Source organism: Lycorma delicatula, chromosome 4 (assembly GCF_047948215.1).
Source record: "Lycorma delicatula isolate Av1 chromosome 4, ASM4794821v1, whole genome shotgun sequence".
NCBI classification, from domain to species: domain Eukaryota; kingdom Metazoa; phylum Arthropoda; class Insecta; order Hemiptera; family Fulgoridae; genus Lycorma; species Lycorma delicatula.
Genome location: NC_134458.1, coordinates 56718610 through 56733700, shown reverse-complemented (window position 1 = coordinate 56733700; position 15091 = coordinate 56718610). Strand labels below are relative to the sequence as shown.

The following is a 15091-nucleotide window of genomic DNA, read 5'->3' as shown; positions in this document are numbered from 1 at the left end:
TAGCTGCTTGACTACAAGCTTCAGATTTCATGATGCCCCTACTATAAATAATAAAATTCCATAACATTGCCTATAATCATTGAAGAATTTTCACCTAAGATCAACAAAATATGTCTTGAAGTTTAATTATAATGTTCAATATTACTATTAATGCTGTAATAATAATAATAATAGTTTAATGTAGAATATGCAGTTAGAAGATGAGAGAATTTATAAATAAAAAATTATATTGAAATGTTACATTATAGAAATAATGTGTATCTATAATATTGTCAACAATTTTTTCTGTTTTTTATTAAATTTATTATTTATTTAGTTTTTTTTTTATAATTATTGAAAATGCTACAGTAAATAATTTACTCACATTTGATTATAAATATGCTTCATAAATTAGTCATTGATTATATATAATAATAGAAAATTAAACTATGCTGTTGCCCAGTTTAGAAATTGATCTGTTGCTAATGTGAATATTTGTGTAGACTTTAATACCAGTTGTTAGCATTTCTTAAATATTGAAAGACTTATTTACAGCAAGGGTTGGGAAAGATATCTGTCCTCTTCAGTGTACTTTTCTATATATTTTGCCATTTTCCTAGCAACTTTTCTCTGCTAGAGTTTGTGAACACTCCCATGGATATTATCTTTTAAGAAGTTCAGTGAAAAATATTCTCCATAGAAATATAAGTTTAAAAGAATTATTTTTTTTTTTTATCAAAAACTTCATGCAGCATCTCTATCAAATCAGAAATAAGAAGATTTGTACTCTCTTACTAAGATCAAGTTTCAGCTGTAAATTGTTAGGTAATTTTGTAGGATTCAGCAATGAGCGCAATTTAAAAACACAAGGGTTTATTTTCTTGAAATAATGCATTATGCAAATGTCAAGGACATTTAGTAACATCATACAGGTACTGATTATTGATGTACAGCTTAGATGAAAAGTAACGGTATTATTAAATTAAGTTGGAATGTGGATAAGCAATATCCCTACAGTGTGATGATTTCACCACACTTTGAATTTTTTAAGCAGTACAATCCTTGAAATTAGAGCAAGTGATGATGTAAGAATAAAACAGCACAAGTCACGTTAATAAAAATCAACTTTCAAATATCACTGAAGTTAAACCAAGTAAGGTGTAACTTTTCTGTGTCTTAAATTTATCAGTCCATAGCGGTCAGTTTGTCCAAAATGAGAAAGTGTATTTAATCGTTAGAGCGGCTATTTTAAAAAATTAAATAAAAAGTGCAGCTTTAATTAAATACATTATCTGCAAATATGCAAATTACACATTAAAATTACTTGTATTTCTGATTTAAAAAAAAATTTTACAAACCAATAAATGCTATAAATTGCATGTCAAAGAAAAACCTCGCATATGTAATAATAGTAATAATTAATTCTTATGTATATAAAGTAAAGTTTAACACGTATTGTAGAATACACAGTAACCTCTGGTAAAAAAAAAAACAAAAAAAAAACAAGATTTGGATTCAGTGGGATTTTCCTGATCTCATTAATTGCAATAAAAGTTAAGTTGATTTTACTCTTAACCCGGCTAATACAGAATAGAAATGAAATCTCCCATGTTAAAAAAATAATTGTATGAGGAGTAAAATGATATTTTCCAAAAAGATTGTTGGTGTTAAAAGCGACACGCTTATCTGTGTCCTTTTATCATTGTCTGGTATCACAGTGCCTGTGATAACAGAAGAAAATACAGAAATTCTAAATGGTTTGTCTTAATAATGGCAGACCATTGTAACAAACAATTAACATTTTATTTCTGATATTAACACAAATTTAGTACTGATATTAACCTAAATATCAGTAATATCAGTATACTGATATTAACCCAAAATTTAATGTATTAGAAAAATATTACATGTATAAACACAAACGAAATTTCAATTTGATAAACCATCAGACTGTGGTTGAGGTAGACGTTCTTTTAAAAACTGCAACATATAGCAGCACTAATGTAAATTAATACGCAGTTATCGTTATTTTAGTATATTTATGTTTATATTTTTATTATGCAGTAATGGAATTATTTCAAATATGACTGAGGTCATGGGATCCACAAAAGTACTTTCATGAAAAATTAAAGTAAGATATGTGTTATCTCAATATTCTGTACTAGGTGGCTTATTTAATAGAATTTAAATATAATCTAACAGTTCAGAGGAAAGTAATGAATCTTAAAAAGATTAATTTCAGTAAAGTAATGTGCGCGCGCATGCACACATACAGTGAAACCTCAAAATGTACAGTTTCCAAAATCCCAATTTATCTTAATAGAAATTATTCTCTTCAAGTTGGAAAACTCTGTAATATGGAAAAAGAAAATAAACATGAATTTTAATTTCATGCGTTAAATTTATCCCATAAAACGGAAAGGAAATTAAAAAATGGAGTACCCTGTAATAATAAAGTGATTAAAAACATTGTATACAAACCTCTGTTAAAAACAGATTGTACACAAACCTCGATTTGTAAAATAATATGCAGTAGACTAATTGTTGTTTAGGAAAGATATGCCGTCACATTATTGGCTTCAGCTTCCTAATATAAGCCTAGGATCCTCCCAATTAGCCTATGGTCATTAATAAAGTATGGTAGCGGGCAAGAACTTATGTAAGCAATCCGTGTGCTGTATTTTGTCAAAGGTTAATTATTTCTTAGTATTTCTATACATACAAGGTGTGTGAGAAAAGTAATGAGACTGACTTTTTACTTACCAAAGTTTTCATTTTTTCAAACAGCAACATTATCCCCTTCAAAGTAGTTCCCTTGGGAAGCTATACACAGGTGGAGTCGTTCCCACTCCTGGTAGCAGCGCTGGAAGGTTTCAACTGGTAGGGCTTTTAACTGGTCAGTCACAGTCTTTTGAATGTTCTCCAGAGTTCCAAAATGATGTCCTTTTAAGACATATTTCAATTTCGGGAAAAGGAAGAAGTCACAAAGACTCAAATCAGGTGAATATAGGGGGGTTGAGGAACCGTAGGAATGCGTTTTGAGGTCAAAAATCCCCTGATGGAAATGGCCGTGTGACATGGGGCATTGTCATGATGAAGCATCCACTTGTCTGCAATGTCTGGTCTCATGCAAATCACTCTTTTCCTGAGTCTTTCGAGGACACCTTTATAAAACACTTCGTTGACAGTTTGCCCTGAAGGAACAAATTCTTTATGCACGATACTCCTACTGTCAAAAAAGCAGATCAGCATAGTTTTGATCTTTGATTTGCTCATTCGACATTTTATCAGTCGAGGAGATGACTGAGTGTGCCACTTTATTTCAGGATCGTACTCACATATCCAGGATCCATCACGTGTGATCACACGATTGAAGAATTCTTGGTCATTGTCAGTCCTCTCAAGAAGATCAACACACACATTTCTTCGATTGTCCTTCTGTTCCGTTGTGAGGTTTTTCCGCACCAATTTCGCACAAACCTTTCTCATGTCCAAATTGTCTGTCAAAATTTGATGTACGGTGAAAGTGTTTAAATTTAACTGTTCACCCATCATCCTTATTGTTAAACGACGGTCTGATCTCACAAGAACCCTCACACGCTCAACGTTTTCGTCAGATTTTGAAGTTGAAAGTCTTCATGAGTGAGGTTGATCTTCAACATGTTCTCAGCCTTCCAAAAATGATTTGTGCCAGTGGAAAACTTGAGCTCTTGATAAGCAATATTCCGCATAAGCTTGTTTCAACTTTTCAAAGGTCACATTCGCGGATTCCCCAAGTTTAATACAAAACTTGATTGCACAACGTTGCTCTAAATTTCGATGCTCCATTTTCGTAACAACTTCACTGATGGTGCTGTAAAAAATAATGTGTTGGCTGAACGGAGTTGAAACTCGTACTGAGCATGTGGAAGGGATGAACAAGCCAGTCTAGCACAGACTGATAGACACAGCGTTGCCAGATCACTCGCAGTGTTACCAATCTCATTACTTTTCTCACACACCTGGTATCAGTTGAGAATAATTTTATTCAGGATCATGAAAACCATGATTTGAAGCAGTAATAGTTTTCATTTTGTTGTGAGTGTTTATTATTTTAGTTTCGCATTTTGGTTGTTCAACATCCATTTAGAGTTTAAGACTACTTGAGTATTTAAAAAATCTTTTTACGTTCATGTGTTTTAGGCTAAGTGTATTTCCTATTTTTTAAGTGTAACTTTCAAATGAAATACGTATAACTAACTTGAAGATAGAAATAAGTGTATTATATATTTGAAATATTTATGAATGAAAACTGTTCTCATTACTACTCTGGTAAGTCAAAATTTATACATTGCAGTAAATATTTTCTAAAAAATAACCTATTTCAGTTTTACAATTTTTAAAAACTAGTGAAAATGTATTATATGTATGGTCCATAAGTTTCCAGAATATTCTGAACGTATATTGAAGTCTAATATTATTTTATATTTGAATAATCAATTTCACAGGACCCGTCACATTTTGTTGTAGGGAGATGTTACTGTATGTGTATATTTGAGGCATATTCATAAAGTAATGGCCGTTTGGTCATTAAAAAAAATTAATTCCTGAGAAAGGGTTTTTACTTACAATTTTAGTTTACTGCATATCTACTTTACTTCTCCACATAATCGCCATTCAGTTCTAAGCACTTTTCGTAATGCTGTACCAATTTCTTTAACCCATCTGCATAGAAGTTCACTGCCTGGGAATTGAACCAGTTGACAACAGCAGTCTTGTCCACTAAACCATTTTTTCAAATACAAGAAGAGGAAGTAGTTGCTAGGTGCAAGGTCAGGACTATATGGAAGGTGGTCAAAAAGTTCCCAATGAAAATCTTTAATCTTCTTGGTTAAGGCAGCAGTGTGAGGACACGTGTTGTCGTGAAGGAGGATTACTCTGGATGATAGTTTCCCATGTCAGCTGTAATTGTTGATCCATGTTACATGAAATCAACCCAGACGACACCCGTTTTATGTCAAAAAACGGTAGCCAACATTTTTCAACTTGTGTATGGAGATAGCTTAAAATTTTTTAGTATGGGAAACTTGAATGGTGTCATTGCATTGACTGTTGTTTCGATTCTGCATTAGTATAGGATATCCACATCTCGTTGCTTGTAACAATGTGGGAAAACAAATCATTTCCAAATCAAACAAATCACTTCTCGATAGCGGTCCAAAAACAGTTGTCCACTGCAAATTCTTTGCTCTTTATGTTGGTCGGTGAGAATTTTTGGTACCCACACCTTGTACACCATTTGTAATATCTGAGCTTTTCTGTGACAATCGTGTTGATAGAGGTGCATCCTACATGCGGAACTTCATCAGCCGGAGCACTAATCGTCAATCACCGATCACGTTGCAGTTTTTGGTTCGCTTGTTCAACGATTTCATCGGTCTGAGTACGAGCCCGCTACTCCACTCTTCGTCATCCACATTTGTGTGGCCATTTTTAAAGTCTCAGCATCATTGTCTTAACCTTTCCTTCATTCATTACTGTAGATCCATACACTAGGCACAACTCTCAATGAATTTCAGCAGCTGAAGATCCTTTTGCACACAAAAATTGAATCACAGCATACACTTCACAACTTGTGGGAGAAACAATTGTCATGGACATTGCAATCTGCATTCATCGGCAGGCAAACAATTACTGAATCAAAACAACTGCAGTGGCTTCTTAAATAGTCGATAGATGGCCCTGCATGCATGAAACTGTGTGAAACTGTTTTATAGACCTGCTAATATTTAAATATAAGCTGACAGCCCTTACTTTATGAATTTGCCGTGTGTGTATATATATGTCAAATGTATGTGCATTTGTGTCCGATTTTCTTTCAGTTTTTACTAATTTACTTAATTTTATTTAACAGAGATGCTCCTCCTATTAGTGAGACTGATGCTACTGAACAGAATACTAGATTTATATTCGATGAAAGTATTGAAACTATTGAGAACCCGAATGATCTGACTTACCAACAAATGAATCATAACGAAGAAGTAAGTCGCAGCTATAAAGTATTTTATTTTTAGAGATAATGCTGTAAATAAAATTATAGATTTAGTTTTTGTAGTGACTTCCATGTTTCGAAGCCAAATTTATTTTCTCTTAATATTTCTTTTGGATACTTTTTAAATAAAGTTGTTAGAAAAAATTTGTTTATTAGTTAAATTGTATTTTGTTTAGATCAGATGTAGATACATAAACAGTAAATGTAATGAAATTTGTTTTATTGCATTATTTTGTTACATTTTATATATTATTTAAATTAAAAATATTCATAATTCAAAACATACAACAGGCTTTTGTGTAGTCCAACTAATGAAAGTTTGAACAAGACTTATGTTATAGTATTATAGCATACAGAGAAAGTTGTGTATTCAGTTTAAATAATAGTGTAACATAATAAATGAACCTAGTTACTCTGTATTTTAAATAAACAAATATAAGTAAAAAATTATAACTTACAGATAATAGGCAGAATTTCTCCAAGTAAATTCATCACTACAGTATGTATAAAATAAAAAAGAGTTAAGAATAAAGTTTGTGTTTTTCTATCGCATAATACTTCTACGCATAATACTTTTTTTTTTTTTTTTTTTTTTTAGTTCCGTTGAATTGTCCATATACATAGTATGTAACAATAGTTAAATTTAGAAAAATTTCATCTATTTTAAAACTATGAGATGACACTAATTAAAATAGATAAATTTTCTTTTATCAATTCCTCTGCTTCTCAATGTAAGTTATATAATTTTATTTTAAATTTTGGATCAACCAACCTGAAATTATGACATATCATGTATAAAAAAATGATTTTTTGGTAAGGTTGACTAATTATCTCTAGCCTCATCTTTCTGAGAGTTAAGTAGTAAAATTCAGATTATTGTTTGTAAGTTAAATGAAGTTGTGAAATCATTTTTAAGCTGTCATAAGTTTTTAATATTGGTGTTCTTCTTTGCTGCTTGTTCTTGTTTGCACTATTTTCTATTTAAACTGCTGTGATTTTGTGTGACAATTTTCCATTTATTAAAACTTTCATTTGCTAATTTCTTTCATTTTTATGATTTTCCTTGTTTCTCCAATATTTTCTTATGTATTTATTAAAAAAATAAGAAACCAAATCAGTAGAGATTATTAATATTAGTATTCTTTGTATTTTTAAAGATTATTAAGGAAAAAATTTCATTTTTAATTATTCTGTTATTGCTAATCATTCACTTATAAGTTAGAAGTATGGTATTTGATTTTGTCCGTCAGAGACTGTTTCCTACCAAGGTGCCTGTCAAATGAAGGGTTTTTTTGTGAATGACAAGAAATTTTGTATAAAATTACTTGTATTATGAGTTGGTAAGGGGACTTTCCCCTCCCCTCCATCTTCACCACCTAGCTACTTTTATTTGCTTAGATCTCTTAAAATAAATTTTTAAGATAGTTCCTTATTAAATTTGTATCATAACTGATAATTATATAGTGTTTGTTACATTAAAATATATGCATAATGCTATTGTGATTAAATTCTCTTTTGAGAGCTATGGCTTCAGGGCTTATGAGCTGACCAGCTTTAATTTCAGAATGTTTATAAATATTGTAGATAAAACCTTGTATTACAAAGTAATTTATAATATAGCTATAACTTATTAAAGATGTAATTAATGAAAAAAGGAAAAGTGTGGATTAACTTACAAAGTGAAATAATTTTATCCTTACATGTCGTTTGGTAAAATGTTAAAGTTAATGTTTCAAACATAATATTGTTTGTATCATCTTTCATGGCGCACATTATACCAATTTATAGTAGCTAGTGTATTTTAGTAAACAATCACAGGATGATATCATCCTTCACTATGACCGTGACCAGAAAAAAGCTTCATTGAAATAACCTACTACTCTGTGTAACTGGATTAAACCGGTGATCACTAAAGTAAACATAATTTTTTTTTTTCCTGTTAATAAACTAGGAAACTACCTGAAGTAATTAGTAGTTAAGTTTTATCTGATTTTCCTACATTCTTGAACACAATTTTATTGAGTTATTATATTTACAATTTAAAAGCAGTTGTTTTCTAAGCCATTCTATTGCTCTAAAAACTGTTCTAGGAATTCCAAACCAGGAATATAGTTTCCAGTGTAATTTTCTTGGAAATTGCAGTTGTACGTTTTTATTTTAATTCATCATCTACCTTAGTCTTAGCATTAAAGAATCACCTTTGAAATGACTGTAAAGATTGCAGTTTTTTGCTTATTTCACAGTCTATGACAGAAATTGAGCAGATATGTCATTTTCTGATTATTTAGCACATTCCAAAATAATTTTTGCATTTGCTTGTAAGAAATTGTTTGAAGATAATATCCTAGATAGAAAAAGAAATGCTATAACAAATACTTGTTTTACATATGTGAATAACAAGCTCTTGCAAAACAAATACGGCTTAAACTATAAGTAAAGAAATGTATTTATTGCCTTAAGTAAGATATTCAGCATACAATAATTTCGCAATCATGCTTGCTTTTAAGGACCATGTTTTCAAGTTGAGGATCACGTTACTTCTGGAACACCTGTTATTTTATGAAAACTAGAAAAACCCTTCAATGTAATAACTTTGTGAGGTCTAACTCTTCTTTTTTTTTTAGAATCTTTTTATTAGTAGTTCATGTTCAAATGAGTACTAAGCCCTCTTTCTGTTAATGATTCTCATTGTTATTAATGTTTATAAAATTACATATATATATATATAAATGATATTTACATAAGGATCACTCTTAATATAATTACAGGCAAGTGAAAGTAGTTCTGATGATTCTGATTCAAATGGTTCTGAAGAGGAAAGACGTGGAATGGAAGATCCAGCTACCGATATTGATGATCAGGTGGATGACGAAGAAGAAGATGAAGCAGAAGGTAAGTTTTCAGTAATTTTTAGTGCCAAATAATTGGTCACATTTCTATTTACAATATAATATATATATATATATAATAACATTTGTTATGCTTTATCATATTTTTTTTGTCTTCAGTCATTTGACTGGTTTGATGCAGCTCCAAGATTCCCTATCTAGTGCTAGTCGTTTCATTTCAGTATACATCCTACATCCCTAACAATTTGTTTTACATATTCCAAACGTTGCCTGCCTGCACAATTTTTCCCTTCTACCTTTCCCTCCAATATTAAAGCGATTATTCCAGGATGCTTAATATGTGGCCTGTAAGTCTGTCTCCTCTTCTTTTAACTATATTTTTCCAAATGCTTCTTTCTACATTGATTTGCCGCAACACCTCTTCATTTGTCACTATCCACCCATCAAAAGCTTCTTATCTTTTCTCTTCAGGTACTCTGATCGTTAGTTTCACTTCCATATAAAGCTATGCTGCAAACATATACCTTCAAAAATCTTTTCCTGATGTTTGAATTAATTTTTAATGTAAACAAATTATATTTCTGACTGAAGGCTCTTTTTCCCTGTGCTAGTCGGCATTTTATATCGCTCCTGCTTCGTCTATCTTTAGTAATTCTACTTCCCAAATAACAAAATTCTCCTACCTCCATAATCTTTTCTCATCCTATTTTTATATTCATTGGTCGATCTTTGTTATTTCTACTACAATTCATTACTTTCGTTTTGTTCTTGTTTATTTTCATGCGGTAGTTCTTGTGTAGGACTTCATCCATGCCGTTCATTGTCCTTCTAAATTTCTTTTACTCAGTTAGAATTCCCATATCATCAGCAAATCTTAGCAACTTTATCTTTTCACCTTGTACTGTTACTCCGGATCTAAATTGTTCTTTAACATCAATTACTGCTAGTTCCATATAAAGATTAAAAAGTAACGAAGATAGGGAACATCCTTGTTGGACTCCCTTTCTTATTACGGCTTGTTTCTTATGTTCTTCAATTGTTACTGTTGCTGTTTGGTTCCTGTACATGTTAGCAATTGTTCTTCTGTCTCTGTGTATGAACCCTAATTTTTTTTAAAATGCTGAACATTTTATTCCAGTCTACGTTATCGAATGCCTTTTCTAGGTTTATAAATGCCAAGAAGTATGCTGGTTTGTTTTTCTTTAATCTTCCTTCTATTATTAATCAGCCCTAAAATTCCTTCCCTTGTCCCTATACATTTTTTTAAACCAAATTGGTCTTCTCCCTAATACTTCTTCCACTCTCCACTCAATTCTTCTGTAAAGAATTCTAGTTAAGATTTTTATGCGTGGCTAGATAAGCTAATTGTTCTGTATTCTTCACATTTATCTGCTCCTGTTTTCTTTGGTATCATGACTGAAACACTCCTTTTGAAGTCTGACGGAACTTCCCCTTTTTTTTGTAAATACTACACACCAGTTTGTATAATCTATATATCGCTTCCTCACTGCACTGCACAGTAATTCTACAGGTATTCTGTCTATTCCGCAAGCCTTTCTGCCATTCAAATCTTTTAATGCTCTCTTTAATTCAGATCTCAGTATTGTTTCTCCCCTTTCATCCTCTTCGACTTCCTGTTCTTCCTCTATGACAACATTTTCTAATTCATTTCCTCCATATAACTCTTCAATATATTCCACTCACCGGTCGAGTTTGCTTTTCTTATTATAAATCGGTGTACCATCTTTGTTTAACGCATTATTAGATTTTAATTTATGTACGCCAAACTTCCTTTTACGCCTTAACTTTTGTGTGTGCTCTGTCAGTTTTACCAATGTTCATTTCACTTTCCACTTCTGAACACTTTTCTTTAATCCACTTTTCTTTTGCTAGTTTGCACTTTCTGTTTATCTTAATTATTGATAGTTCCTTTTACTTTCTTCATCACTAGCATTCTTATATTTTCTATGTTCATCCATCAGCTGCAGTATATCGTCTGAAATCCAAGGTTCTCTATCAGTTCTTCTTGTTCTGCCTAAGTTTGCTTCTGCTTATTTAAGAATTTCGTTTTTAACATTCTCCCATTCTTCTTCTACATTGTCTACCTTATATTTTTTACTCAAACCTCTTGGAATTTCCTCCTGAAAAATCTTCTTTACCACTTTTTCCTCAAGCTTCTCTAAATTCCACCGATTCATCTGACACCTTTTCTTCAGGTTTTTAAACCCCAATTTACATTTCATTATCACCACATTATGGTCTCTATCAATGTCTGCTCCAAGGTAACCTTTGCAGTCGACGAGTTGATTTCTAAATCTTTTCTTAACCATGATATAATCTATATGCTACCTTGCAGTATCACCTGACTTTTTCCATGTGTATATTCTTCTATTATGATTTTTAAAGTGGGTGTTGGCAATTACTAAATTATACTTCGTGCAAAACTCTATAATTTGGTCCCCTCTTTCATACTCTTTGCCCAGCCTGTGTTCACCCTCTGTATTTCCTTCCTTGACTTTTCCAATGCTTGCATTCCAATCTCCAACTATTATTAAATTTTCATTCCCTTTTATGTGTTTAATTGCTCTGTCAATTTCTTCATATACACACTGTACCTCATCATCGTCGTGGGCGCTTGTAGGCATATAGTTAACAATTGTTGTCAGTTTAGGTTTTGATTTTATTCTTATTAAAATGATTCTATTGCTATGCATTTTGAAATACTCTACTCTCTTCTCTATCTTCTTGTTCATTACAGAATCTATTCCTGCCTGTCCATTATTTGAAGCTGAGTTAATTATTCTAAAATCACCTGACCAAAAGTCGTTTTCCTCTTCCCACCGAACCTCTCTAATTACTAATACATCTATATTTATCCTACCCATTTCCCTCTAAATTTTCTAACCTACCAACCTTTTTTAGACTTCTAACATTTCACGCTCCAACTCGTAGAATGTTATTTTTAAATTTTCTGGTGACTCCTTCCCTAGTAGTCCCCACCCGGAAATCGGGAGACTAGTTTACCTCTGAAATATTTTACCAAGGAAGGTGCCTCTAACTTTGTTATATGAAAATGCAGAGAGCTACATTTTCTTGGAAAAAAAGCAGCTGTAGTTTTACATTGCTTATGTAAATGTATAAATGCATTTCTAAATTTTTATTACATTGTTATGTGAACTAGAATGCAACATAATGGAATAATGTCCAGATCCACGGTATAAGTTTTAAGAATAATTATAATGGTAACTTCTGTTATGAATGATGTAATATTTGGAATGATTAATTGAAAAGATTAATTCGAATTATATCATTGAGCATTGTATATTTTATTAACATGAGATTAATCACCATCATAAAAAAATGAAATTAATTAAACATATGATGAATCAAATGTAGTTAGTTTTAAATGTTTAATGATTGATTTTCATAAATCATTAAAATTAATCTAAGTGAAATGAAATTGGTATTTGATGATTTTAATTAAACTTTATTATAAATTTACCAAACATTACATTCTGAAAGCAGATTAGATTTGTTATGAATAGGAAAATATTATAAATGAATAAGTGAGAACAGTATAAATTGTGATTAAAAGTATTAAATTAAAATAAAAAAAGATTAATGTCAGGTGTGATAAAGAAAACTTTCATAGCTTTTATTATAAATGTACCAAACATTTTTATTAATGGTACTGAAGAGACTTCTAAGATATGAATAGAAAGTATTACCTCAACAAAAATTGATTGTGGCTTTTGAATTTTTGTTGGCTTCAGTAAATTCAGTATCTGGATTTATTTTTATGAATTGTAACGTGTAAGGGGGAGTAGACCAGTCGGATCATAGATGTTCAACTATGAACACCTTATAAACAAAGAGATGACCAGTGTGAATTTTAAGGATTGATAAGTGTGCGTATCTAAATCTTGTGTTTTTTATCATATTGAATACCTAAAATTATGATTCGTAAAACATGTTTGACTGGATTATACCAGCAGCTTATATGTATAGTTTTTTAAGAGAGATTGAAATGACACATTGTTCAGAGATTCTGTCAACACTCATCAATACCTCCCTGAGAAATGATAAAGTAAATAAAACTGGGCCGGTCATTTTCAATAGAACACTAGATAATGTTGCTTTTGCCCCTACTAAAAAAAGAAAGAACAAACTTATCTGGACAGTGCTAAAGAAATTTGTGGGGAGCACTAGATAAATGTCTATTAGTGAGTATACAAATACCATTGGAAGTAAGCCTGAGTAATATTATATATGTAATGAAGATCAGTTTTATTTTTCCTGTGGTTCTTTATTATTGTTGCTGTGTGTATTACTTTTAATCTGTTTTCATAAAAATATTTTTCTTATTGATTTTTCTTATTTTTAAAATTGTATTGTATAAATTCTTTGCTGAAAAAATCATTTTGTTTTGTAAAATTTATTTATTTACGTATATTTTTGTGTAATTTTAATTTGAAGTTGTTTTCATTTTTAGAAATAAACTACTCTCATGATTATTAAATTGTCTTAATATTTACTAATTAGTTGTTAATAATAGTGCAGCTGTGTTAGTTGGTTAATATTTAAAGGCTAACATTCCCACTTATAATTAGCTCTTAAAAGATCTGATGGCACTAGCTGCACAATTTTGAAAGTGAGTTCATATTTCTTTAACCTTTAAAGTATTATATTTAATCATGCTGATTGATGTGTGAGTATCATCGTTAGGAATCTCTTACAATACTATTAGAGGAAATTAGTGGTATTCAAAATAATGACAATTTTTGTTTATCTTATTGAAACCGACTTAAATCCTGTCGCATTCAATATGTAAACATTTATGTTATGTATGCAGTGGAAACCTCTTCACTGTTACTGATTCAAAAATAATATAATATTGATATTATTTAGTGATTTTCTCTTCTTTTTTTTGTTACAGGAGATGAGAATGAAATAGCTGATCATTACGCAGAAGAGGTGTTGGAAATGTTTGAGGCAGAACAAGGATTGTTAGGTATACCAGGAATAGATCATGAATCTGATGATTTCCTTATGATTGAATACTCCGAACCCCTCAGCCATTCCACGCCTCTTATGCCTTGGATCAGTTCGTCTTTCTCACTTCCATTCAGTTTGTTTGAAGAAGCATCTAATGGAAATGATAACTCATGTAAGAAATCTTTTACATTCATTATTTGTAGTTAATGTAGTTTACTAAGAGTACCTGCTATTTCAGAAGTCATTAAAGTGTCTTAATGGAAGAATGAGTAGCAGAGAATAAAAAAAAAATAGTTATAATTCTCATAACTGTTTAGTAACATATAAACCTTAAGATAACAAGGCTGATTGGTCAGAATAGCACAGAAGTTAGATGCTTGCCTTTCTGTACCAAAAGTGAATGGATTGAGACCAGCTATGCGATTAAATTTTAATGCTATGAATACTAGTTCCTCACTTCTTTCTCCTGATCAAATACTTTTTTAGTTAGGTTCAAGGGAATAATACAAACTGGCCTATCAAACATAAAATTGTATGTCTATATTGATTATACATTGAGAATTGCAGGATTTAATTTTTTAATTGTGTTGAATGTACACTAACAATAAATAACAAATTTATCGATCATAATGCAAAGTTAATAACATGTAACTTCTCAGTTTATTTCCAGTAAAAGTTTTAAATTTTTAGAAATAGACAGCTTTTTAAATTTTCTAATGCTTGCTTTTTTAGAAATCAGTTTAAAAAAATTAAAGTGCTTTCTCTCTTCCTTTTGGATGAAAGTTAATTTTTTTTTTTTTTTTTTTAATATTTTGGCAGCAAACAGTTTTGTGTTGATGTTTACACTTAACATGTTTACATGACATTCAAAGTTTTATACACAGTTTGTTAAACATTTTTATTCCAGTGACAACATTTTTTTTTTTTTTAGTCAACTGTAGCTCTTTTGAATTGAACACTCGCTCATTGTATTTCTTTTTTATGTAAAAAATATAGGGTTTACTTTTGAGTAGGTAGATTTGGCTTTTATATATTGTGTCAGCATTTACTGAAATGTGATGCTTAGGTTGTGTTTTGAATCTGCAATGGACTTATATGTGTATTATGGTAATATCTTTAAAATAAAATGTTATATGAATCTGTGTTTGTACACAGTTGATAAGTGTAAACAGAGCCTTCCTTTAATGTTTATGCACTTATAATTTTTTCTTTATTTTACATATTAAAGCCTTGGAAA

At 30.8% G+C, this 15091-nt stretch overlaps 1 protein-coding gene across 7 annotated transcripts in view; it reads left to right on the top strand.

The window, feature by feature from the left end:
* Window positions 1-15091, top strand: part of HUWE1 (HECT, UBA and WWE domain containing E3 ubiquitin protein ligase 1) — a 299081-nt gene that overhangs the window by 198969 nt on the left and 85021 nt on the right. For all 7 annotated transcript variants that reach the window (XM_075363006.1, XM_075363009.1, XM_075363005.1 and 4 more), the window contains 3 exons: window positions 5873-5999; window positions 8779-8902; window positions 13796-14026. In XM_075363006.1, the coding sequence (XP_075219121.1) occupies window positions 5873-5999; window positions 8779-8902; window positions 13796-14026 (482 nt within the window). The remainder of the gene's footprint in view (window positions 1-5872; window positions 6000-8778; window positions 8903-13795; window positions 14027-15091) is intronic.